Source organism: Elephantulus edwardii, unplaced genomic scaffold (genome assembly GCF_000299155.1).
Source record: "Elephantulus edwardii isolate Elephantulus edwardi_28Jun2011 unplaced genomic scaffold, EleEdw1.0 scaffold00554, whole genome shotgun sequence".
NCBI lineage: Eukaryota > Metazoa > Chordata > Mammalia > Macroscelidea > Macroscelididae > Elephantulus > Elephantulus edwardii.
This window is the reverse complement of record NW_006400304.1, coordinates 207,698-230,931: the sequence shown is the minus strand read 5'-3', so window position 1 is coordinate 230,931 and position 23,234 is coordinate 207,698. Positions and strand designations below refer to the sequence as shown.

At 45.8% G+C, this 23,234-nt stretch overlaps 1 protein-coding gene and 1 pseudogene across 1 annotated transcript in view; both read left to right on the top strand.

The window, feature by feature from the left end:
• The first annotated feature begins 1,793 nt into the window (after positions 1–1,793).
• The window catches only part of KIF1C (kinesin family member 1C), a 32,075-nt gene continuing 10,634 nt past the window's right edge, over positions 1,794–23,234 (top strand). Inside the window, 17 exon segments of the mRNA XM_006903621.1 lie at positions 1,794–1,914; positions 2,160–2,291; positions 2,671–2,747; positions 3,118–3,297; positions 4,044–4,109; positions 4,516–4,694; positions 4,775–4,886; positions 5,545–5,622; positions 5,773–5,838; positions 5,930–6,005; positions 6,481–6,559; positions 6,744–6,889; positions 9,459–9,628; positions 9,796–9,875; positions 10,001–10,076; positions 15,931–16,010; positions 16,925–17,019. Coding sequence (XP_006903683.1) covers positions 2,186–2,291; positions 2,671–2,747; positions 3,118–3,297; positions 4,044–4,109; positions 4,516–4,694; positions 4,775–4,886; positions 5,545–5,622; positions 5,773–5,838; positions 5,930–6,005; positions 6,481–6,559; positions 6,744–6,889; positions 9,459–9,628; positions 9,796–9,875; positions 10,001–10,076; positions 15,931–16,010; positions 16,925–17,019 — 1,666 coding nt within the window. The 5' untranslated portion in view covers positions 1,794–1,914; positions 2,160–2,185.
• On the top strand, positions 7,271–7,513 carry LOC102873787 (annotated as a pseudogene).

Genomic DNA, 23,234 nt, shown 5'->3' with positions numbered 1-23,234 from the left:
CGCGCTGCCCGGGCGGGCGCCGGCCGCAGGCGCCTCTGCTGCTGCCGCCCCGGGGTGCGAGTCCAACGCCCGCTGCCCGGGGATCGGCCGAGGGCCCGGGGCAGCCCTCAGTTTGCCCTGCCCTTGCCTACTTCGCGTCCCACACTGACCGGAAAGTTTGTCCCTTTGCATTCTGCCAAACTGCTCCGGGAGCCCTGCCGCAGCGAGGTGAGAGCTTAGGGGGAGGGGAGGACAGAGGTGCCCGCGAAGAAATGTGTCGAGTTGAGGGATGAGGAGCCGAGGTCCCTGGTTGCACGATCTGACGGGGGGCGGTTGGATTGGGAAGCCGGGATCATGTGCTGTTTGTCCCACGGAAGCGGAGAGAGGTGCCAGGCCTGGGGCGGCCCTCGGCTTGCTGGCCCAGGAGCACTGGGTCCTCATGGCCGCCCAGGGAGGCTGGGGATGAGGCCTGCTGGAGACTCATTGGGTGGGGAGGATACAGGTGGCCGGAGGTCCCCTTTCGGGTCAGCCGGCCCCACCCCAGCCGTGGGCTCCTCCCTTGGATCCCCTGCGCCTTTACGGCGCACCAGCCACCCTGTCCCCACTTCCTTTATAACTTCACTCTTCTGCCACCTCACTCTGCCTCATCATCCTGCAGTGGCGCTACCGATGCGTGTTCCCACCAGTGGGGCCCCCCTTTTTTTGGTCTTGGGGGCAGAGGGTCAGGGTCGGACTTCCGAGATAGCATTTGTGGCCCTCTTCCTGTCCTGGCACTACCCAGTCCCCTCACTGTTCCCATGCCGTGCCCCAGAAGGCTGATAAGGTGAGACCTGTAGAATAGGTTGGGATCCTATGTCACTGTGGAGGCGGCTCAGGCATCCTGCGTTCTCCCAGGCCTCCACCTTGCTGTCTGTGGGTGTGGGCTGCTCAGCCTCTTCTCTCAGGGTGTGGGCACTCGATCACCTACATTCCTAGGCTCCATCCTGGCACCTTCCCTAGGGCACGCTGGACTGACTCTACCTGCTACCTTCCACACTCCCCTTTTAGGTCATACCCCTAGGTTCTCAATCTCCTAAAGCCCCAGGTATTTAGGGTCCTCCAACAGGAGCCCTGGGGGTTGGTAGGGATGGATACAGGATGACCCCACCCTCTCCTGCCCATTGTCTTGGATCCTGGGAGGAAGTGCTGGAGCCTGAACAAGGGGTTTGGGGCCCATTGAATCCCAGCCCTGAGCTGCACATCCAGCCTCTGGACTTTGCCCCTCTCCTTTCCCTCCATGGTGTGTGGACCCTCTGTGGGAGTTGATTTCTGCTTCTCCCTTGCTGGTCTTGTTTAGGTTCTATGTTTGGCATTTTCTCCTGTCTATACTGGACTTTTGATTAGAGCTCCCTTTCCTGCCTGCTTAATGTCAGTATTTTACATTTTCTATTATCTTTCCTTTATCCCTCTTTTATTTTAAATATGACTCCAATCTTTCCCCTCATGTCACTTCTTTAATTCGTATCAGTGGCTTTCTTCCCTTCCTCACCCCTATTTCTATTACCCTCACTGACCGGCCACTCGTCCCTCTCTGAATTGCCCTCTGTCCAGCATCTCTCTCTCTCTCTCTCTCTCGTCGCTGTCTGAACAAACATTCAGTACACTTGTGAGTGATGAGGAATAAAAATATCACCCTCCCTGACCTTGGATTCACATTGCATTTGGCCACTTCAGAGGGGCAGCAATCCTTAACCTTTCCTAATGACCCTACTTCTCACCCATGACAGACCTCTAGAACCACAGATACCTTCTAACTACTTTTTCTCTACAACCAGGGCTTTCTCCACAGCCCCAGCTCGTGTGGCCAGGCCCAAAGTGTAGGATGGGGCTCCCCTTACAAGGGCCGATAGCAGCCAGAACTGATACAGCCCCCCTGATCTGGGGCCAGGACACCAGGTAACTGGGGTGAGGGCCCATGTCTCTTTGAGCTGAGATTTGGTTGGCAAGAGAAGCAAGAACATCTTTGGGATTCCCTCAGGAGAATGACATGGGAGAGAAGGTCTGGGGAACAAGAAATGGGTTCTTGAAAAGCTGGGATTCTGGGGGCAGAGAATAGAGAGCCTGGTTCTTGGTATAAGTTAGGAGGCAATGTTTGTATCCTCCAGGGGCCCCTAACCACCCTTTCTTTCCCTGTCCTCCAGTTGAGGAGGGGAGAGTATCTGGAACCATGGCTGGTGCCTCAGTGAAAGTGGCTGTGAGGGTTCGACCCTTCAACACCCGTGAGACCAGCCGAGATGCCAAGTGTGTGGTCAGCATGCAGGGCAACACCACCTGTGAGTGAGTCCCAGGGGCCTTGCTGGGCACAGCAGGGAAAGCTGGGTCTGCCACACAGGCTGAACCAGGGCAGAGTTGTCCTGGGCACAGAGCAGGTGCTGGTTCTAAGGGCGGTGCTGGGGCAGTCTGGCCTTTCTCTGCCCTGGGAGGGGAACTGCTTGGCCTAGAGCCCTCCATTGCCCAATCCAGAGAGGCAGCTTAATGGGGGCGGGTCCTGGGAAGCCAAAATTAGCTTTGGTGACTGGAGGGGGTGGGGAGTATTAAAGGGAAGAGGTGAACTAGGACAGAGGTGGGAAGTGAGGTACCCAGATTCTAAGGGCAGAGATTGGGAGTACCTGACTTTGGTCTTTTTCTCTTTGTCTTCTCTTGTCCTCTCAGCCATCTTCAATCCCAAACAGAGCAAGGATGCCCCCAAAAGCTTCACCTTCGACTATTCCTACTGGTCACATACCTCGGTAAGTTGTTGGGTTGAATAAAGAGCTAAACAAAGAGGGACAGAGGATTTGAGTCCTGGAGAGGAGACATTACTGGGAAATTGACCTCTAGGAAGTTGGTTGAGAGCACTGGGATCCCTGGGTGAATGTGGGAGGATAGGAAGCTTAGACTGTGATTGGAACCAGGATTGGGGAGACAGACTCCCTTAGCATAAGGATTGGCAGGTATTTGGATAGGATTTTAAGGGGTGCTTAGAACATGATTGTGGGAGGGCAGGATCTTTAGGCAGTCATCAATGAGAGGGACAGAACTTATTGGAACCTAGAAACTAAGGATGTATGTAATCATCCAAGATTCTTTGCTGTTTTGCTCTGACTCCCTTCCACCCAGGCCGAGGACCCCCAATTTGCATCACAGCAGCAGGTGTATCGAGACATTGGAGAAGAGATGCTGCTGCATGCCTTTGAAGGCTACAATGTGTGCATCTTTGCTTATGGGCAGACTGGAGCTGGAAAATCCTATACCATGATGGGGCGACAGGAACCTGGGCAGCAAGGCATCGTGCCTCAGGTACAACCTAGCATATGGCGAGATAGCCAGGAACCTTGGCCACTGCTCTCTAGGGTAGCAAGGACAGAATCTGAGGATTACAGAGCAGAGACCTGCCTTTCTGAGGCTGTTTGTGATAGGGGATGTGATAAAGGGTGTGGCAGTCACCCAGACACTCTGGGCACCTTGGCAAGAGATTCTTTGCCCTCGTTTAAGAGTCTAGGTTCTGGGATAAGAGCCTAGGTGTTGATGAAGTCAGAGAGCCTTGGACTTGAACCCTGGCTGTACTGTTGACTACGATTTGACCTTGCCTTATATGGGCAGTCTCCTTCTTGTACAACTTAAACCCTCTGAAAATCTGCTGGAGGGTCAGCTAGTAGTCAGTTCTGATTCAACGGCAATGAATTTGAGTTTTCATAGTTATTTGTGGGCTTAGTTCCCCTATAGTCAAGGTGTTAACTAATCAAAAAGCCAATTTTGGGTAACTGAGAGTTGACCCTGTTTGTCTGGCTGTGCAGCATAGTCTTACTTAGGCTGTGGCGTCAGCATGCTGGGGTTTGCATCCTGTGACATGAACGTTAGCCTTGTGACCTTCAGCCACTGTGATCCTTGCCGAGCTTCAGTGTTTGCATCTGTAAGATGGCAGTCACCCTGAGGTGTGGGGTAAGGATGGACCAGGGTCCATGGGCCAGAGCTCGGCCCAGTACTGAGCACTGTCGGTGTACCATTAACAGAATCTCCTCTGGTGTATCTCTGTGCTCCCTTAGCTCTGTGAGGATCTCTTCTCCCGTGTTAGTAGAAACCAGAGTGCCGAGCTCTCCTATTCCGTGGAGGTAAGCCCAGGTCCCAGTCGGGGAGTGGTAGAGAGGGAGAGGGGTGTGTTCCCTGGGTAGGGAGGCAGGAGGGTGGAGTGGGTTGACTGATGACAGTCTCTGGAGTCAGCCTGAGATTCAGTTCTGGCTCTGCCAATTACTAACTGTGACTTTGGGCAAATGATTTAATCTCCTAGTACCTGAGTATTCATCTGTAGAATGGAGATAATGATCAGACCTACCTTTTAGGGTTGTCTTGAGAATCAAATAAGGTAGCAAATTCACAATGCTTAGCAGCATGCCTGGTGCATAGACTATGCTCAGTATATGTTGGCTGTAATTACCCATGTTGTGTCCAGTGGAATTTAAGAGTCACTGTTCTTGTCAGTGTTATCACAACTTTGTTACTCATTTACTTCTCCCTCAGGTGAGCTATATGGAGATCTACTGTGAACGAGTACGAGACCTTTTGAATCCCAAGAGTCGAGGCTCTCTGCGGGTCCGCGAGCACCCTATCTTGGGCCCCTATGTGCAGGACTTGTCTAAATTGGCTGTGACTTCCTATGAAGATATTGCTGACCTCATGGACTGTGGTAATAAGGCACGGTGAGCCAGGCTGATGGAGTGGAGGGAGAGGGGGCCAGGAGAGAGGCAGGGCCCCCTTGACACCTCCTTCTTTCCTCCAGGACTGTGGCTGCCACTAATATGAATGAGACCAGCAGCCGTTCCCATGCTGTCTTCACCATTGTCTTCACTCAGCGCTGCCACGACCAGCTCACTGGCCTGGACTCTGAGAAGGTGGGAGCCCACTCCTACCTCCTGTCCACACCTGGCACCAGAGACAGTGATGCAATGGAAGGTGTTCAGTCACTCCTTCTTGCTTGTACCAGGCTGGGTGTCTCCTGGACTTCCAAAGTCCTCATCCTTCTCCCATATCTGTGTGCTACAGTATCTCATTTGCCTTCTGCCGAGGTTTCTTCTTTCGATTACACTTTATAGGGCAGCCCTTGGATTGCACTGGGTTCCCTGTCCTGACACATACCAGAAAACCAAATCTACTGTGGCCAGTTGATTCTGACTCAGCACGACCCTTCATTGGGTTTCTGGGGCTATACATATGGCACGGAGAATGGCACTCTTCCTCTTCCAGAGTGGCTGGTGGATTTGAACTGCCAACCTATTGATTAGCGACTGGATGCGGTATGCATTATGCCACCAGGCCTCCATTCCTGACACATGGAGGAGATGTAAATATTTGTAAATGAATCTGTGAAAAAATGGATGAGTAGTCAGCTCTTCACTCTTGTCTTTATGTATTTAGTCTCTTTTCTCTCTTTCCTTCTTTCATCCCCTTTTGACTTTTCTCCGTTGCTAATTACCCAGGTTCCTGCTGGTTATTGCCTTTCCCTGTCACACACTGAGCTTAGTCACTGTCTGCCTCTTCTCCCACCCCTAGGTTAGTAAGATCAGCTTGGTGGACCTTGCTGGGAGTGAGCGGGCTGACTCCTCGGGGGCTCGGGGCATGCGCCTGAAGGTGAGAGGGCGTAGTAGGGTTGATGGGGGTGGTGTTGGGGCTGTGCCACAGAGGTCCCTCAGAACCTGGGACTGCGTGGGAAGAAGAGGTTCAGGAGGTGGATTCAGTTGGGAAAGGAGGGTTGAATTTGTATTTCTGATTCCTTTGCAGGAAGGTGCTAACATCAATAAGTCCTTGACTACTCTAGGGAAGGTGATCTCAGCCCTTGCAGATATGGTAAGGCCTGGCGGTTGGGAAGAGGAGGGCATCTGGGGAAGGAAGATGAATGGGGTGGTCCACCCTGACCCCTTCCCTCTTCCATTCTCAGCAATCAAAGAAGCGGAAGTCGGATTTTATCCCTTACAGGGACTCTGTGCTCACCTGGTTACTCAAGGAGAATTTGGGTGAGGGGCTCCTCCTCTTTCTTTGCTGACCCTACTGTCATCCCATTAATTCTTTTTGATTCACTTACCAAACCCCTTCACCACCCTAGATTCTCAGATGTGTCACTTGCCCCATTGACCTCTGTCCCACGTTTGTCTCATTTTCCCACTGCCCTAGGGAATATCCTTCAGAGTCCTCCTGATTGAGATCAAGGCCAGCCACCTGTGCCAAGCTAAGGGCCTCACTGACTTGGCTGCCCTCTCTGACCCCACACCCCTGCTGACTTCATCCCCTTCCCATTGCTCTGTGATTACTCCCCCCACCCCTGCCATGTCTCGCTGACCTCATTCTCATAACTTTTAACTTCACCTTGCCTCAGACAAGGATCCAGTCAGGCCCCTGCCTGAGCATCTGAGGCTCATTTGACCCATATGCCTAGTCTTACTTTTTCAGGAACCAGCCACACTAAAGCCCTTTCTTCCTTTCCCTTCACAGGTGGGAACTCACGGACAGCAATGATCGCAGCCCTGAGCCCTGCTGACATCAACTATGAGGAGACTCTTAGTACCCTCAGGTATGGCCTCAGGTGCTGGCAGGTATATTAGCACTCTGAGAACTCAGACTGGTTAGCCAGGACCTTTTACACATGAGTCAGGGTGGACCCAAAATCTTGAGACCTGGGAGGAAGAAAGAAATAAATCACATACAAAGAATTTTTCTGTGACCTGACTCAGCCTGTTCGCCCCTCCTCCCCTCAGGTATGCCGACCGCACCAAGCAGATCCGCTGCAATGCCATCATCAATGAAGACCCAAATGCCAGGCTGATCCGAGAGCTGCAGGAAGAGGTGGCCCGGCTGCGGGAACTGCTGATGGCTCAGGGACTCTCAGCCTCGGCCTTGGGAGGTAGGGGTTCTGGGAGAGGGACAGCTCAGTGTGTCCTTTCTCATGTGCCTTTGCCCAGTTGTGGATTATGGAGGGACCCGCCACGAAGGCCTTTGGTCTCTCAATGATGTGGATATAGCCATGGAGATGGGAATTCTTAAGCCTTTAGATGTGACAAGGCTGACAGGAAAAGATTTTCTAGGAGAACTAATAACATGACAGAAACAGGAAGAAATGGCTAATTTTACATGTAGGGTTCAAAAAGGAAATTATTGAGTAAATCGATATCTGTCTTTGGCAGAGTTCTTATAAAAATGTCAGGGTTTTGGATTTTCTCTTGGAGGCCAGGTTCGCACACACCTGCAGTGGAGGTTCAGGCTCTGTTTTGCGAGGGTTCTTAAAATGAGTCTACGGAAACAAACTCCCAGTGACTTCTTAAAGCAAATCATAGGACGACCAGTTGTGGTAAAGTTAAATTCAGGAGTGGATTACCGAGGGGTCCTAGCTTGCCTGGATGGTTGCATGACTATAGCTTTGGAGCAGACAGAAGAGTATGTAAACGGACAACTGAAGAATAAATATGGGGATGCATTTATCTGAGGGAACAATGTGCTGTACGTAAGTACACAGAAGAGAAGGTTGTGAAGATACCAGAAGAGCAGTACTTTCATATTTGGATATATATTTTTATTAAATGCCCTCCCCACCTTTTGGCTCTTTTATTATGTAATTTGTCCTGTTTTTCTAATAGTTGGTGGTTTTTCACTGATAAAATGATAAGACAAAGATGTGAAATTGTTGCTTTTAATTATGAAGAGTTCTTTTACACATGACTTTCATATTTTCTTTTCCTTCTATGTCACTTGTACAGGATGCAAAAAGAATAAAACAAGACATTAAGCCTATTTCTTCCCCCCACCCCCACCCCCCAAAAAAAGGTCAGGGTTTTAGTTGATCTGATCAAAAGCATACTAAAAATCAACAGGGAATAGTGTGAATGTATTGTTCAGCCTAACTACTGTATGAGAAGATGCATAAACATCATTGGTCGGATCTAGTATGAACTCCTCATTCAGTCTAGGTGTTCCAGTCAGGATTCTGAGGGGTGTGGAACCCTGCGTGGAAGAGCATGAGAAATAAAGTTGTCATTTTTTGGCAAGAGAAGGGTAAGGTACATGAAATGTTTGCTTTTCTAACCTTTAAAAACTTATTTTACAGAGAGAAAAAAAGCAGTGTGGTCTTTTCTTTATTCCAGGGCACAGAAGTAGATATTTGAGGGAGGCAGATTTCAATTTAGTGAAAGGAACTAACTAATTAAAAAATGAACTTTCCGCATTGCAATCCCAGAGGTACGCAGTTCGAATCCACCAGATGCTGTGCTGGAGAGGAAGGGGCAATTTCCTCCTATGCCAGTCAGATCCAATTTGATGGTACACACACACACATATAAAGGGGAAAAAAAGCTTTCCATCCCTGGAGGAGTACAGAGATGGATGCCCATGTGTATACCAAGTTCAATCCTTTTACCATACTTACTCAGCATATACGCTGAGGAAATAATAAAAATTCTGGACTCTATGAAGAAGAATGTGGCATCAGCATTGGAGGAAGACTCATTAGCAACCTGTGATATGCAGATAATGCAACCTTATTTGCTGAAATTGAAGAGAACCTGAAGCACTTACTAATAAAGATTGGAGCCTACAGTCTTCAGTTTGGATCATACCTCCACATAAAGAAAATAAAAATACTTAATGACAGGACTGATAAGAAGCACCATGATAAATGGGGAAAATATTGACGTTTTTAAGGATTTCATTTTGCTTAGACTCACCATCAACACCATAGAAGCAGCACCTGAGAAACCAGACCCGTTACAGTAAGGAAATCTACTGCAGAAGACCTCTTGAGGGTGTTAAAACCCAGTGCTGTCACTCTGAGGACTAAGGCACATCTGACGTATGTCGTATTTTCAGTCATCTCAAGTTGTGAAAGCTCAGCTCGACCATGAAGAGGAAGATCAGAGCAGAATTGCTGCCTTGGAACCCTGGTGTCAGTGAAGAATATGGAATATATCCTAAAGTTTAAGAAGAACAAACAAATGTTCAGGGGTAAAAAAAGATCCTCAGTGAGATGGATTGCCACAGGGGGTGCAGCAGTGGACTGAAGCATAGCACCAATTGTGAGGGTGGTACAGCACCAGGCTGCATTCTGTTGTGTATACAGGGTCATGAGGGGAAACTGACTTGATGGGGAAACTTGATTTGATTCCACCTAACAACAGTGGTGCAGTGGTTAAGTACTTGCCTGCCAACTGTATTGAGAGGAAAGACTTGATGACCTGCTGCTGTAAAGACTATAATCTCAGAGGCCCAGTGCGCTGATTCTGTGCTGTCCTGGAGTATTACTGTGACTCAGAATCTACTTGGGTGCACATAACACTGGTAGGACAAGTCTTTGCCTAATGATGGATTGACCTGATGTCTTCTAAAATTCCGTACATTCTCGTCCTTGGTGAAGCTCCCAGCTCTTACTGTGTCTCCAGTCATCTGTCTTTCCTTATTATTGTTCTGTCACCTCTTTCTTCCAGGCTTGAAGGTGGAAGAGGGGAGTCCTGGAGGTGCTCTGCCACCGGTGTCAACTCCCCCTGCTTCGTCTTCACCCATATCTCCCCCTGCACACAATGGAGAGCTGGAGCCAACGTTCGCCCCCAATGATGAGCCCCAGATTGGGCCCGAGGAGGCCATGGAGAGGTTGCAGGTGGGAAAGCTACTGCTGACATGAGTGTCAGGGTTTGTGGGCTGCTGAACATTCAGTTCTATAAACTCAGGAGACACATAGGAAGAGGGAATTCTGGGAGTAGCGTGGCTTTTATGATCGATGTTTGTCCCAGAATCTTCTGATACCTGCCTGTCCTGTGCTCCCAGGAAACAGAGAAGATTATAGCTGAGCTGAACGAGACCTGGGAAGAGAAGCTACGCAAGACAGAAGCCCTGAGGATGGAGAGGTGCGAAGGGTTGAGCCAACAGCTGAGTCCTAGAAGAAGTGAGGTTGGAAGGAAATTAATTCTCTCAGGAAAGGTAAGGGGGTCATATTGATTAAAACCAACGTTTTCCTCCTCTTGGCTCACAGAGAAGCCTTGCTGGCTGAAATGGGAGTGGCCGTGCGGGAGGATGGTGGAACCGTGGGTGTCTTCTCTCCAAAGAAGGTAAGTGAGGAATTGGTTGAGGAGAGAGCTCTCTGGATGCTCATACAGGCCTGGTGGGTGGCAAGTTGGTGAGTTTTAACTCTGGTCTCTTCCACCTGTGGTCTCTGAAGTGTCCTTGTGTCACGTGTGTCTCCTCCTTCACTACCTCTCCTCTGTGTTGTCCATTTACCCCTTCCATCTTTTCTCCATCTGAATCAGCTGAGAAACTAATTCATAGGAAATATCTTGTCCCTGTCTTTAGGGGTTTTTCAGAACTGCTTAGGTTAGGTTTTTACACACATAAACTTACTCATGAATGGATGTTGTTCATGTAGAGACCTGATCTCTGCAAGGGATTATAAGTAACTAATTGTAGTGCTTACCTTTGCAGAGGAGAAGAACCAGGAGTTAACCAGGTGCCATCAAGTGGATTCCCAATCAGTGGAACCCCACATAAGTCAGAGCAGAGCTGAGTTCTGTAGGGTTTTCAGTGGTTATTTTTTTAGTAGATTGCCAGGCCTTTCATCCAAAGTGCCTCTTGAGTGGGCTTCAACTTTTTGGTAGCAGTCAAGCACATTAGCTAGTTTTGCCATCTAGGGTTGGGAAAGAGACTTAGTCACTAGTCTGTTGCATCATTGGAACATTCTGCCTTGGGCAGCTACTACCTACTCAAGAAACCAAACCTAAAAACATACCTTTTTGAAAGGATAAATTGGGAAGAAGAGAATATAAGGGGAATAAGAAAAGTAAGCATTAAACTATAAGATGGTGATTATAGAAACAGCAAGGATTTTAGAAATAGAAGTATCAGTGTGACTTATAGATGTGTAGAAAGGATTTCTTAGAGAACATTGTTTGTAGAGACTGGAAAACATATTTGATGAATTGAGAGGAGCAGGACATTCACTCTATTATCAAGCAATTGGGTACACGGATATTTGCCAGGCCTAGGCCAGACATCCTAGCATCTGGAGCCTATCTCTTAGGCAGCCATATAGCATATGCACAGTAAATTTTGGCTGAGAGGAAGGAAGGAAACAGGGCAAGAGTGATAATCAGAATGACGCGAGTGCCAGCCAGTCAGAATGGATTTGGACTGTGGACAGCCAACACGACTGTGCCAGTGCAGTGATGGATGATGTGGAAGACTCTCTGAGCAGAGCAAGAACTTCCAGTCCCATGAGAGAACCAGCCAAACCTGTCTTGTCCTTGGTATGAGGCAGAGTAAGATCAGGCCCTTAGATTCACTGTGTTCTGGTGTTGATACTGTTATTGGGGGCTGCCTGCAGAGGTGCCCATTCACCTAGTTTGTAAGGTCAGGTTCATCTGGGCAATTGAATAAACAGGGATTGTTGAATCGGGTCTTGCCTCATTAGGGAGGAGACTCAGGGAGAGAGGAACAAGTGGATAGTTCAGAGCCAGACTGGGTAAGGGTGCTTTGTTTTGATGGTGAACTGCAGGACTTTGAGGTCCTGAGGAAATCAGATCTTCCTGAGACCTAGCCAGACAAAGGGAAGAGAAAGTGCTGCAAGAGACCTTCAGCAAGACTTTAAGCTCTGGAGTTGCCTAGCACCCAAGGCATATTCCCCACAGTTGGTTTGGAAAGAAGGCAGAAAGAGCTGGGGAAATGGAAGGTGTGGAAGGTTCTTCCTCCCTGCTACAGCTCAGAGACCGAAGGGAAGGAAGTTTCTGTTTTGCTTTAGTTAACTAGTGTATATCAGAGAAAACATTGAAATAGTGCTGAGAGGTACATACTTTTGAAAGTAGAAGGAGCTCAGGTGGTAGGTATTGTGTGTCACAAGTTGGGCTGTTAACCAGAAGGTTAGTGTTTCTAACAACATAGTACTCTGTGGGAAAAAGATGGGCTGTCACCTCCTATAAAGATCTACAGCCTCAGATACCTGAGAGAGAGTTGCTAGGAGTTCAAATCAACTCTAGGAAAGTAGGCTTGGTGGATTTTTCAGTGGACAGTAAGTCTCCCTCCTTCCTAAGGGTGGTGGTGGTTGTTGATTGCCGTTGAGTTGAGCATGACCCATAGCAACCTTATGAACAAAAGGCCTGAAGTCTTTCTATAACTATCGTCATTTATCAAAGTTCATAGTTTCCAGAGGCATGTTGTTTAGGAAGTGGATGCCACTGCTGCTAGACTCTATTATCAGTGCCTGACAGGCTATTCTGCAGAGGTCTAGCTATATACAGGCATTCATTATATATAATCAAGGAGCTATGGTGCATAGTACATAATGTGTTGAATTGTTAACCAAAAAGTCAATGTTTCAAGTCCACCAGATGCTGTGTAGAAGAAAGATGATCATTCCTCTCCTGTGTGGATTGATATCCTCCAGAAACCCAATGAGAGACACTGAATTTGAAATAACTTGATGTACACAGGGTTTCAAAATATTTTTTTGGTTGGATTTTCCTGGTTGTTGTTGTTGTTATATATAAAATTATACAAGAAAATCTCTGAAAGCTGCAATCTATATAAGGTGGAAACCTGTCAGAGAAGGAAAACCTTTATATTTTACCCTAAAAAGATCAACAGAAAAATGATAAGACCGTGCCCTATCAAGGGTGGAAAACTCTCAAGACCCAGTAAAATAAGGCAGACCTGTCAAGTTCTGGCTCACACAGATTTTATGGTATGAGTCTATACAGACATGCAGACAGCCTTCCTTTTCAGTCAGTTGTGGTTGCACAGCTTACACTTAGCTCTTTACACCCAGTGACATATTAGAGTTCTATCCATATCGGTATGTTAGACAGCTGTCTCATTATTTTTCACAAAATTATTAGAATGTTTAATCTTGCATGTTTCTCAGGATTAAGCTACTCGGCAACATCTAGGTTGTGAGGATGAGTATTCTTCCAATAGTTTTAAAGGCAGATGTCTTTTAGAAGGGAGAGTTAGTAATCAATATATATGTAGAAAATAAGTGGGATGCTTCCAGCCTAGGAATATTAAATGAGAAATTGAATTCTAGGGGAAAAGTCAGTTTATCTGGGAGAAAGCAAAGACCCTTAGGGAAAAAACCTCTTTTGCTGGAACCCGTCTACTAGGCCTGTGGAAACCCTCTACTAGGCCTGAACAAAACCAAGCCAAGCAATAGCCTGCTGCCTTTCTGACTCGTAGTGAGCTATCACAGATTTCCAGGGCTCTAAGCCTTTTTTGGGAGAAGCCTGCCCGTTAACTGCCGTGGCACAGCTGGTGGACTTGAACCACCAACTTAGAAGCCAGACACATAACACAGTGCACCTCCAGGACTAAGGACTTTTCAAGTCAAATTTTCAAACCCATCTCTGGAGCCTGCTTCACAGGGGCCAGGGGAAGAGACAGGAACAGACTGGGTTCTACCTCCAGCTTTCACCTGAGTGATTCTCTGCTTATCTGCTTTACATTCTGGGTTTCTCGGTAAGGTTTCATATAAACAAAGAGTTTTGAGTCTGAGCAAAGATCGAAACACACTGCCCTAAATCATGTCTCCTCTCCCCAGAGACAGATCCCTTTTCAGCTCCTAGAGTCCATCCGTATTGCATTCCCAGAGCAGACCTGACACTGTGGCATGGGGGGAGGAGGAGGAGGTGGAGGAGAAGGAGGCAACAGCGGAGGAGGAGGAGGCCTGAGCGTCCTTGGGAAAAGGAAAATGTAGGGGTGCTTGGGTGGAGGGCAGATACATGGCTGCACAGTCTTGAGCTCATTATCCAAAGTAGGGAACCAAATAAATATTGGGCCCAACCACCAGCTATGCTTCCTGGAAACCGTGTGCTTTCTTGCCTCCGTGCTTGTGTTCGAATTTTTCCTTCGACTTGGCTCCTTCTCCCTTCTCCATGTCCACATTCTCCTTACCTTCAGTGACCAGCTTCAGTGCTGTCATTTCCACAAAGCTCTTCTGATCCCACCATGAGCTCCTGTAGTTCATCTCTTTGTCCATCTTTTCAGAACACACTGACATTACGAACATATGAATGAATGAACAACTGAATTCTGAGAAGCCATGAAAAGATCAGAAATGCTTTTACAAGGCATTGAAATCTCACTGGTCACAGTGCTATGCTAGCTCTTATCTCTTCATGTTACTCTGGTTTCCTTACTGATGATGACACAGTAGTACTGGGTTTGACTCCTCTATGCATCCCCCCAGCATCTCACACATAGAATGCCAAAGCAAATCTTGTTGGATGAGGCAGGGATCTTGTATTTGGTTCGAAGTCTTAGGAAAGCCTCGTGGAAATAGGGGCATTTGAGACAGGCTATGTAGGACAAGAAGGAATGAATGATTTTGACAGGTGGATGGGGGAGGGGTGAGGAGGGAGGCTGTTTCAGGCAGAGGGCCATGGTCAAAGGATGCAGGAGGCCAGCCTCTGGGTGAGTGCTGGACAGTCCACTGGGTGTGAACATGCAGGAGAGGGTAGCTAGAACAGTCTGGAAAGCTAGGGTACAAAGCAGGATGTCAAGTTCTACGGTGGGGAGGTAGATAGACGTGGTGGAGGTAGCAGGTGTGGCAGCCAAAGGCTACAAAGGGTCTAGAAGAAGGCCAGTGGGCTGGGCTATCAAAAGAAATAAGGAAGTCAGGAAAAGAAACTTTGGAGGAAGGTAATTAGCTACATCAGCATTGAGCAGCATCGTGGATCTGGGCAGCACTAGACACGGTGGGCTTGACAAGGACAACACCAGGCAGCTGGTGCATGTGATCTGAGTGCAAGCAAGGCAGGTCTAGAGAGGGGCAGTGCCTCAGGGGAATATGATGTGAAATGGATTATTTTGCCTCTAAATTGAAGTGATTTTTTTATGTTATAAATGTCTTACATCTTCATAAGAAATCAAACTGTGGTAAAAGAAGGGACATATCAGTCTTTTGTCTTACTTTCTAGAATTTATAAGATGTGTTTTGAAGGGAAGAAATGATATGACCTGGAGACAGGGGATGTGGGGAAAGAAGAGGAGAGTACAGGTGGATTCCAAGATTTACAGTCAGGGAAACTGGTGGGTTGAGAAATGGCCTTGGGAAAGGTTGTTAACTTGAGAGAGTGGTGTGAATTTTGTAGGCCCTGTTTTATGTGAGGAGAGCCTGGGTCAGAACAAGGTGATTGAGTGGCATAGACAATGAGTACAAGTGAGAGGTGGGGAGAAACAAAGGTATTCCTCAGGTCCCTCAGGAGAGAGGAAGTGATGACAATTATGAGGGCAGAGTTCACCAGCAACAAGGGGAAGGGAGAGTGCCAGGCAGTGTTAGAACCAGGAGGAATGAGTACTGAAGCTCCTTTCCTCCCTTTCTCTTAATGGGCTTTGTTTTTTTATCCATTCTGCTACTTTTTTTCTTCTTAATTGGAGCATTAAGTGTGATTATTGTCAGGCCAGGTTTTACCATTGCCATTTTGCTGTATTTTTCTTTTGTTTGTGGTTACTATGGACCATACACTTTCCTTTGGCATCTCTGTGTGAAGGACTTCACTTAAAATATCTTGTAGTTTTGGTCTTGTTTTCACAAATTTATTAAATTTCTTCTTTTTTTGCAAAGCATCTCATTTCTCCTTCATATTTGAGGGAGAGCTTTGCTAGGTATGGGGTCCTTGGCTGGCAATTGTTTTCTTTTAGTTTTCTGTATATACCATCCATTGTCTTCTAGCTCACATAGTTTTCACTGAGAAATCAGAACTTAATCTAATTGTTTCCCCTTTGTAGGTGACTTTATTTTTCTCATGCTCCTTTCAGCATTCTATCCTTGTCTTTTAGTTTAGAGAGTTTGATTATGATATGTCTTGCTGTTTTTCTTTTTGGGCCTAATCTATTTGGTGTTCGTTCCTCCCTTTCTCTTGGTGACACCCTGTTTGGCTCTTGTGATGTTTCTCCTGACTACTGTTGTTTCCTTCTCAGACTCCCCACCTAGTGAACCTGAATGAAGATCCACTGATGTCAGAATGCCTGCTTTACCACATCAAAGATGGCGTCACCAGGTAGTGTTTGCCCTCTGGCCTGTGGGGTAGCCTCTCGCTTTGGGGTTTGGTTGCAGAGACACCCGCTATGGTGATGACTCCCTTTCCTGCTGTTCTCACTGAAGGTGCTGCAGCTCTCTGGAAAGCAGCTCCACAGCCTTGCCTGTTCTCTGGGCTTCTTTGGAGCTTGCTAGGGCTGCCTGCCCGGTGGCTGTCTCGCCTCACCCCTTCATTTGGTTAGAGTGAGACAGCTCTTGTCCTGGCACCAAGTGGATCTAGTTATTGTGGGAAGAACTGCTTTTCTGGGACAGAAGAGTTGGTGGGAAACTTTCTAGACCACTTCATTCCTAAATCCATTACCTTGTTATTCCTTAATGGGACTTTACCCAGGATAGGAAGAAGGAAATATGGCTCCAGTTCCATGGTCTCATGGTGTAGGGCAGTAATCTCAGGGAAGTTTAGGGAGCAGCTTGATTAGCTAGTGCTAATAAAACCCTGGGGTTCAGTGCCCCTGAGGGCAGTGAAATTAGAGGAGTAGTTAAAGGAATGAGGGTGCCAATTCCTTCCCACCACAGATGTCTTTGGTGATTATTGGGGGTATAGAGTGAGTGCTCAGGGTGATTAGACCTAATGATGAATGAAAACCCTCTCCTCCTACTCCAGGGTCCTGTTAGAGGACTGTCTGGAATCTCCAAACAGCCCTCCTTTGTTGTATAATTAGATAACTTAAAAACATGGACTTTTGGAGTCAGGCAGACCCAGGCTCAAATCCCAGTGGCCTTATTTCCCAGCTGTGAGACCTTAGGCTGGTTATTTCACCTCTCTGAATTTCAGTTTCCTTACCTGCTTGGTGGATTGCATTTGGTGAACTCATGTTCGTAAGAGGGTCGGTAAATATCTAACACACACTCAGGATACTAATGTTGTTTCCCCAGGGTTGGCCAGGTGGATGTGGACATCAAACTAACTGGGCAGTTCATTCGGGAGCAACATTGTCTGTTCCGGAGCATCCCTCAGGTGGATGGAGAAGGTAATAGCGGGAGGGGTAAGAGTGGAGTGACCAGATAACCTGTGCTCCACTTCGTGTCACTGAACATGGAAGTCTGGGCCAGTCCCTGAGGAGTTAAACTATGCATAGAAGTGATGCATCCTTGACCTCAAGAAGGACTTACAGCTGATGAACAAGCAGTAGGGGCATACCAGGTGCCTGGTTATCTGTGCTAACCATTGAACATGCAGAACCTCAGGTGAGGGTCCCTGACAGAATAATATGGAGTACACTCAAACAAAAAACCTCAGGTCATTGCTGTTTGTCAGAACAAAATCATAACTGACCTTCTAGTGAGTTTTCAGAGGTTGTTAAGTCTCATGGGAGGAAATTGCTCATCTTTTTCCTGAGGAGAAGCTGGTGGATTTGAACTGCTTGTGTTTGCATTGGCAGAGCAACTCCCTACCCACTAGGCTGCCAAAGCTTCCTTTGGCACCCTGGAATTAAGAATTTAGTGATAGTTTTCTCTCTTTCCTCTTTGATCCTCTTACTCCGATTTAAAAAAAAAATAAATAAATAAAACACAAAACCCTTAAAACCAAACCAAACCCTTGTGTTTGTTTCAGTGGAATGTATGAATTTATTTCTATAGAAAATCTGCTTTTATCCAGCAAGATTGCAAAGGGTTTTGGGGAGTTAATTTGTCCATGTAGCTCTCTGGTTTCAGAGATTTTTAGTCCTTTTATGGCCAGAAGAGCAAATGCTGTTAGGAATTACAGGCCCTAAGGGCAAAGGTAAAAGAAAGGCCTAGTGATTTAGTTCTGAAAAATAAGCCATTGACAACACTGTGAAAGCAAATGCATATGTTTTATTCGGGTAATTGAGGGAAAGGGATTACATTGAGGACTGAGTTTCTATTTTCAGTAAAGGAAAAATGACTGATTAAGGCTAACACTGACAGCCAAATATTTTAATTGTCAATAATTTGCATACCTGTAAAAAGTTGAATTAGCAAAAGTTGTATAGTAGCTATATTTAACAACAGCAGCAAAAAGCGAAGGCTGCTTGTTAAGTGTTGATGGGATTTGGTGCCTTAGTTTAAAGATTTAGGGTTGTGATTTGCTGGGACAGCCCAGTTCATTGGCCTGATGTGTTTAATGCTCTAGTCTCCTAACTTGTTATGTAGAGCCTGGGGTCTTATAGGCTTATGCGTGGCCATCAAGGCACAACAGCTTTCTCTGTCTGGAGCAACATAGGAATAGGAGGGCGAGGCAGATAGGAGGAAATAGAATACGTAGCTAATTGCCTCCATGTCTCCTCTGCCATGAGGCCAGAAGAAATGGATGGTGCCCAGATATCATTACTGAACAATTTTAATCAAAGATTAGGTAGAAGCTTCTTGATAAAAGGAAAGAAGTGCGGAACAGAATTTAAAATTCTCATGGGATGGAAACTATTGTCCTGAAGTAATTTTAGTTTTTTTTTTCTTTTTAAATTTTTCTTTTTGTTGTGTACCATCGAATCAGATCCAACTGGCATAAGAAGAGATTGCCCTTCCTTCTCTAGCAGAGCATCTGGTGGGTTTGAACCACATTTCTTTAGGACTGCAGTGCAGCTTCTTGCTACTAGGCCACCAGAGCTCCCTTAACTTTTAAATTTAAACCAGAAATATCCCTGGAAGCCATCTTTAAACTGGTTTAGCTTGACTAGTAAAGAAAGTCTGCCTGGAACATTCTGCTGTTTTAAGATCTGTCTCTAAGGGATCAAATTGACAACAGCAACTGGGAAGATACGAACCTTAGCAGCAGTCATGGGAAGGAACAGTGGAGCAAGAGAGTGGTAACCATTTCATCACTGGAAGAATATAATCAATGTAACTGAACTTAGAGAAACTTGAATTGGTCTGTATGCTTTTGCTACATATATTCTCAACAATAAACAAAAGAAAATAAGTCATCAGGAAAACCAGAAAGCACAGTTGTACTCTGAGATGCTTGGGGCTGCTCTGAGTGGTAGTGGATTCAATTGCAGCCGGTTCAAAGTGAAGGTTTGGCAAAATAATACTTGTGTGGTTCAGGGTGTGGGTTTAGGTCATCATTTTGTTCTGGTTCAGTCATTTTTTAAAATATTGAATGATTTGAGTTTAGTTAGGCTGAACTGAAGTTAGCTGTGTGGAAATGAGCTAGGAAGGGTGCCAGGGAGGCAGGCCATGTAATACAGCAAGTGCTCAGTGGAGCAGATCCTGGTGTGAGGCCTCTTGAGGTCCTGAGTGCCTGACTCTGACAGGAAAGGGAGATGGTGTGCATGGTCAACAGGTTTCCTAAGATAAGGAAAAATACTATTGGACAACTTACTGCTCAGGTTTAAAATGTGACTGTTGGGGTTCAGTTTAGTTCTGAGTCAGCAGATTAACACAGTTCTTTTGGTTTTGCTTCCTAGTGGCAGCATACACTTCCAGCATAAGAGGCTGAAAGCTAATGGATCTATTTAGTCCAGTCAGTTACTGTGAGCATTCTGTTCAGGGATTACCTGGAATCATGTGCTTGAGGGGATAGCAGAGTCCCCTAGGGTCCCTGCAAGGAGCCTTTCCTTGAGGAACTCATAGGAGATGGGAGGACCTGAGTGGACGTGTTGCATCAGTCAGGGCAGTACGGTACGTTGGTGACTCTGCCTCGCCTTGGAGGCTCTAGAGATTGAATGTTTGGGGCCTCTGTTCTTGTGGAGTCACTGCATGGCATGAATAATTAGCATTCTTGCTGCTGACTGAAAGAGCAGAGGTTCAAGTCCATCCTTGAACCTTAGCAAAAAGGCTTGGGGACGGACTTGGGGAAAGCCAGGCACTGAATGCTCTGGAGCACTGTTCTATTCCAGTGCACCTAAGGTCACCAGGAGCAGGCCTTGACTCCATGGCAACAGCTCATTTTGTGTGTTTTTTTTTGTTCTTATGGCAGGCCAGGAGGTAGGTGAATCATATGGACAGAAGTCTAGAGTATAAGAACAGTTATTATTTACTATTTACTTTGTGCCTTCACATTTTTCACATTGCACACAGATGAGGGAACCAAGGTGCTCAGAGCTTAAGTGATTTGCTCAAAACTCTGCAGCTGGAAATGGCAAAGCCAGATTCAAATACAGGACACTCTTTTCCCATTCCCCACTCCCCACCCCCATGACTATCAGTCCGTTGATAATGAACACTGCATTAGAACAGAAGGGGAAGAACTGTCTAAAAGATATATATGATTAGGCATTATATGTTAGACAATAATCTGGAAGAAAGGGTGCATTGCAGGGGGGGCTGCGAAGAAAATATTTAAAAATGAAAAAAATTATTAAACACACCCCCCCCCCAAAACAACAACAAAAGGATGTCAGGTCTGCCTGTTATTGCCTCAGTGCAGATCACTTTGGGCTCATGGACATGAGGAAGTTCCTGAGCATGCTGAGTGGCCATCTCACCTGGCCTCATGCACTTCCTTCTTCTCATAACACCTGTCCCCTCTTGATTTTATTTACTTAATTAACTTTTAATTGTGATTTGGGTAGAAGTTTACAGAGCAAATTGGTTTTCCATCTAGAAGTTCATATCTGTTATGCTTGGTGACATTGATCACAAGGGTGACATTGTGGCGTTTTATCCGCAGTGTTCCTGGTCTATTTTCATTCATCCTTCTGCAGAGCTCTGGGAGTACAGTGTATCGCGTGTTGTGTCATTAGCGGGAGGTCAGTGGCTAGATTTTTCAGTGGCAGCTCTTTGGGAGAAAGATGGGCTGTCTCTTCCTGTTAAGATTTTTAGCCTCTGAGATTCAGCACTGACGATAGTAGTGACCATCTGAGTTTAATTCATCTTTCTTTTCTCTGCCTGCCATCTGAGCGTCATCCCTAAGGAATTGCTATCCTTTGGATCTGTGTGGTTGATTGCTTTCAGGAATATGCACCTGCCTCCCTGGAGTTATCATTCACCTCACAGTCCCATCTTGTGGCTGAAAGCTGAAGTTAGCTTGCGATGAGTTTAGTTCTAGTCTTGAAAGATGACTAGAGAGGCCTCTTGTCTTTAGATTATCTGTTTATCTACTTAGCTGTTATCTGTTTTACCAGCTAGGCAAGCTCTATTAGAGCAGGGATTTTTGTTTTTATTTCTATTCTCATTCTAGAACCTTGGTGGCACAGTGGTTAAAAGCACTTGCCTGCTAAATAAAAGAATCTGCCTTTGTTCATCAGAGAAAGATGTGGCAGTGTACTTCTGTAAAGATTTACAACCACGGAAACCCTTTGAGGCAGTTTTGCTCTGTCTCACAGGGTTGCTGTGAATCAGAAACAGCTTGATGGGAGTGGATTTGGCTTGATTTTGGTAAAATAGTGCCAGGAGCTCTAGTGGCACAGTGGTTAAATGCTTGGCTGCTAACCATAAGTTTGATGGTTCACAAGCATGAGCCCATCAGCCACTTTTTTGGAGAAAGATGGGGTACTCTGCTTATAGCCTTGGAAACACTATGGCACAGTGCTTCTCCGTCCTGTAGGGTTGTTCTTATAAGTCAAAATTGACTTGACAGTAATGAGTTACATTTGTTTGCTTTCTATTAAAATAGTGCTTGATGTAGAAGAAGCTCATTGTGTTTGTGAGATGAATTATTGCATTTTTGGACGTGGTTGGAAATAATGAAGTAAGTGCAAATAGATACCCATAATAGCCACAATTTGTTACTGTTCTGGATGTATGGTGATACTCTTAGCTGTCTCTTTGCCCTCTTTCAGTTTTGCCTTTTAAAATCTGAATCTCTCTTTAAGCATTGGAACACATAATTGTTTTAGTCCTCTGTCCCTCAACTAAATTCTTCTCTGCTTTCTTTGTGCTCCTATAGTGCCCATGGTTTAGAAATGCCGCACTTCCTAATGTTACAGTTAATTCAGGTTTCTGCTTACTTATTCCTTTTCATATAAGAAAACAAAGGTTCTTACCACTGGACCAATAGGCAACAGCATGATAGATGGAAAAGAGATTGAAACTGTCAACAAATTCATCTTGCTTGAATCCACAATTAACACCCTTGGCACCAGCAGTCAGGAAAAGAGGCTCATTGCACTGGGAAAATCTGCAGTCAGGGACCTCTCCAAATTATTGATGAGTAATGATGTCCATTTGAGAACTAAGATGCATCAGATTCAAGCCATAGTCTTTCCATTCACTTGCTATGAATTTGAGATCTGGACAGTGAATAAGGATGACAGAATAAGAATTGATGCCATGGATGGCCAAGAGAACAAACAGACATATCTTGGAGGGGGTGGAGCCAGAGTGCTCTTTGGAGGCAAGAATTTTTTTTTTCCTTGAGAACTTTATTATTTTTTAAATTATTTTTAATTATTAAATTTTATTAATTTTAATGAACATTTTACAGAGATTTTGGGTTTTCATTCATTCATTGTTGCACTATTTTCTCTACGCTCCTCCCCAGTTCGTTCTTCTTTTTTTCCCCCCTTGAAAGTCCATTTTAATTGTCCAATTGCCACAGTGCTTGTCAAAGCCAGTTCTGATTAATCTCCTTTGTCAGTGTGTCCTTTGCCATTCCCTATCTCTCCTCCCTGAGAGAGACTTCACCCCGATTCATAAGAAAAAGGGGATGGCGTATTCTCTTAGCTACTTCCTGCTGAAAAGGGACGCTGTGGGTTTCAGGGCGAAGATCTTCTCTCACTACTCTAAAGGGCCCCTTTGGCAATAGGAAACACATAGACTATTATGGAGATTGATTTTGGAATTTAGATGCACTGTTATCAAATGTGCTTAGCCATACATGTTTATATCCTTGAAGAGGTATCATGGAAGTGTTGCAGCCTAGAAGACACAAATTTAACTAACAAGTTAAAAGTACATGAGTAAAAAATTGAAAAGCATTAATATTCCAAGTAGAGCTCTAATAGTGATACAAATCAAGTTACAGAGGGAAGGTAGTTCTTACAATAAAAGGCCTATAGACTAGCACCTTGTCTATTATAGTGTACAGGTTAGGAACCACAAGATGTAGAGGCTCAACTATGTCATTTATTGTTCTTAAGTCCTGGACCAAATTCCATCTACAACTCGGAAGTCTGCATGCAAGGCAGAGGTGAAGTAAAGATCTGCTTATGAGGTTTTCCGTCAATTCCAACAACTAAGAAATGGTAAGAAGAGTTGGGACCTCAGAAGGCTTTTAGGACCAAAGAGTAGGCTCTTGTGTCCAGGAGAAAACGAATATACTTACCAGTAATGTTAATGCTCA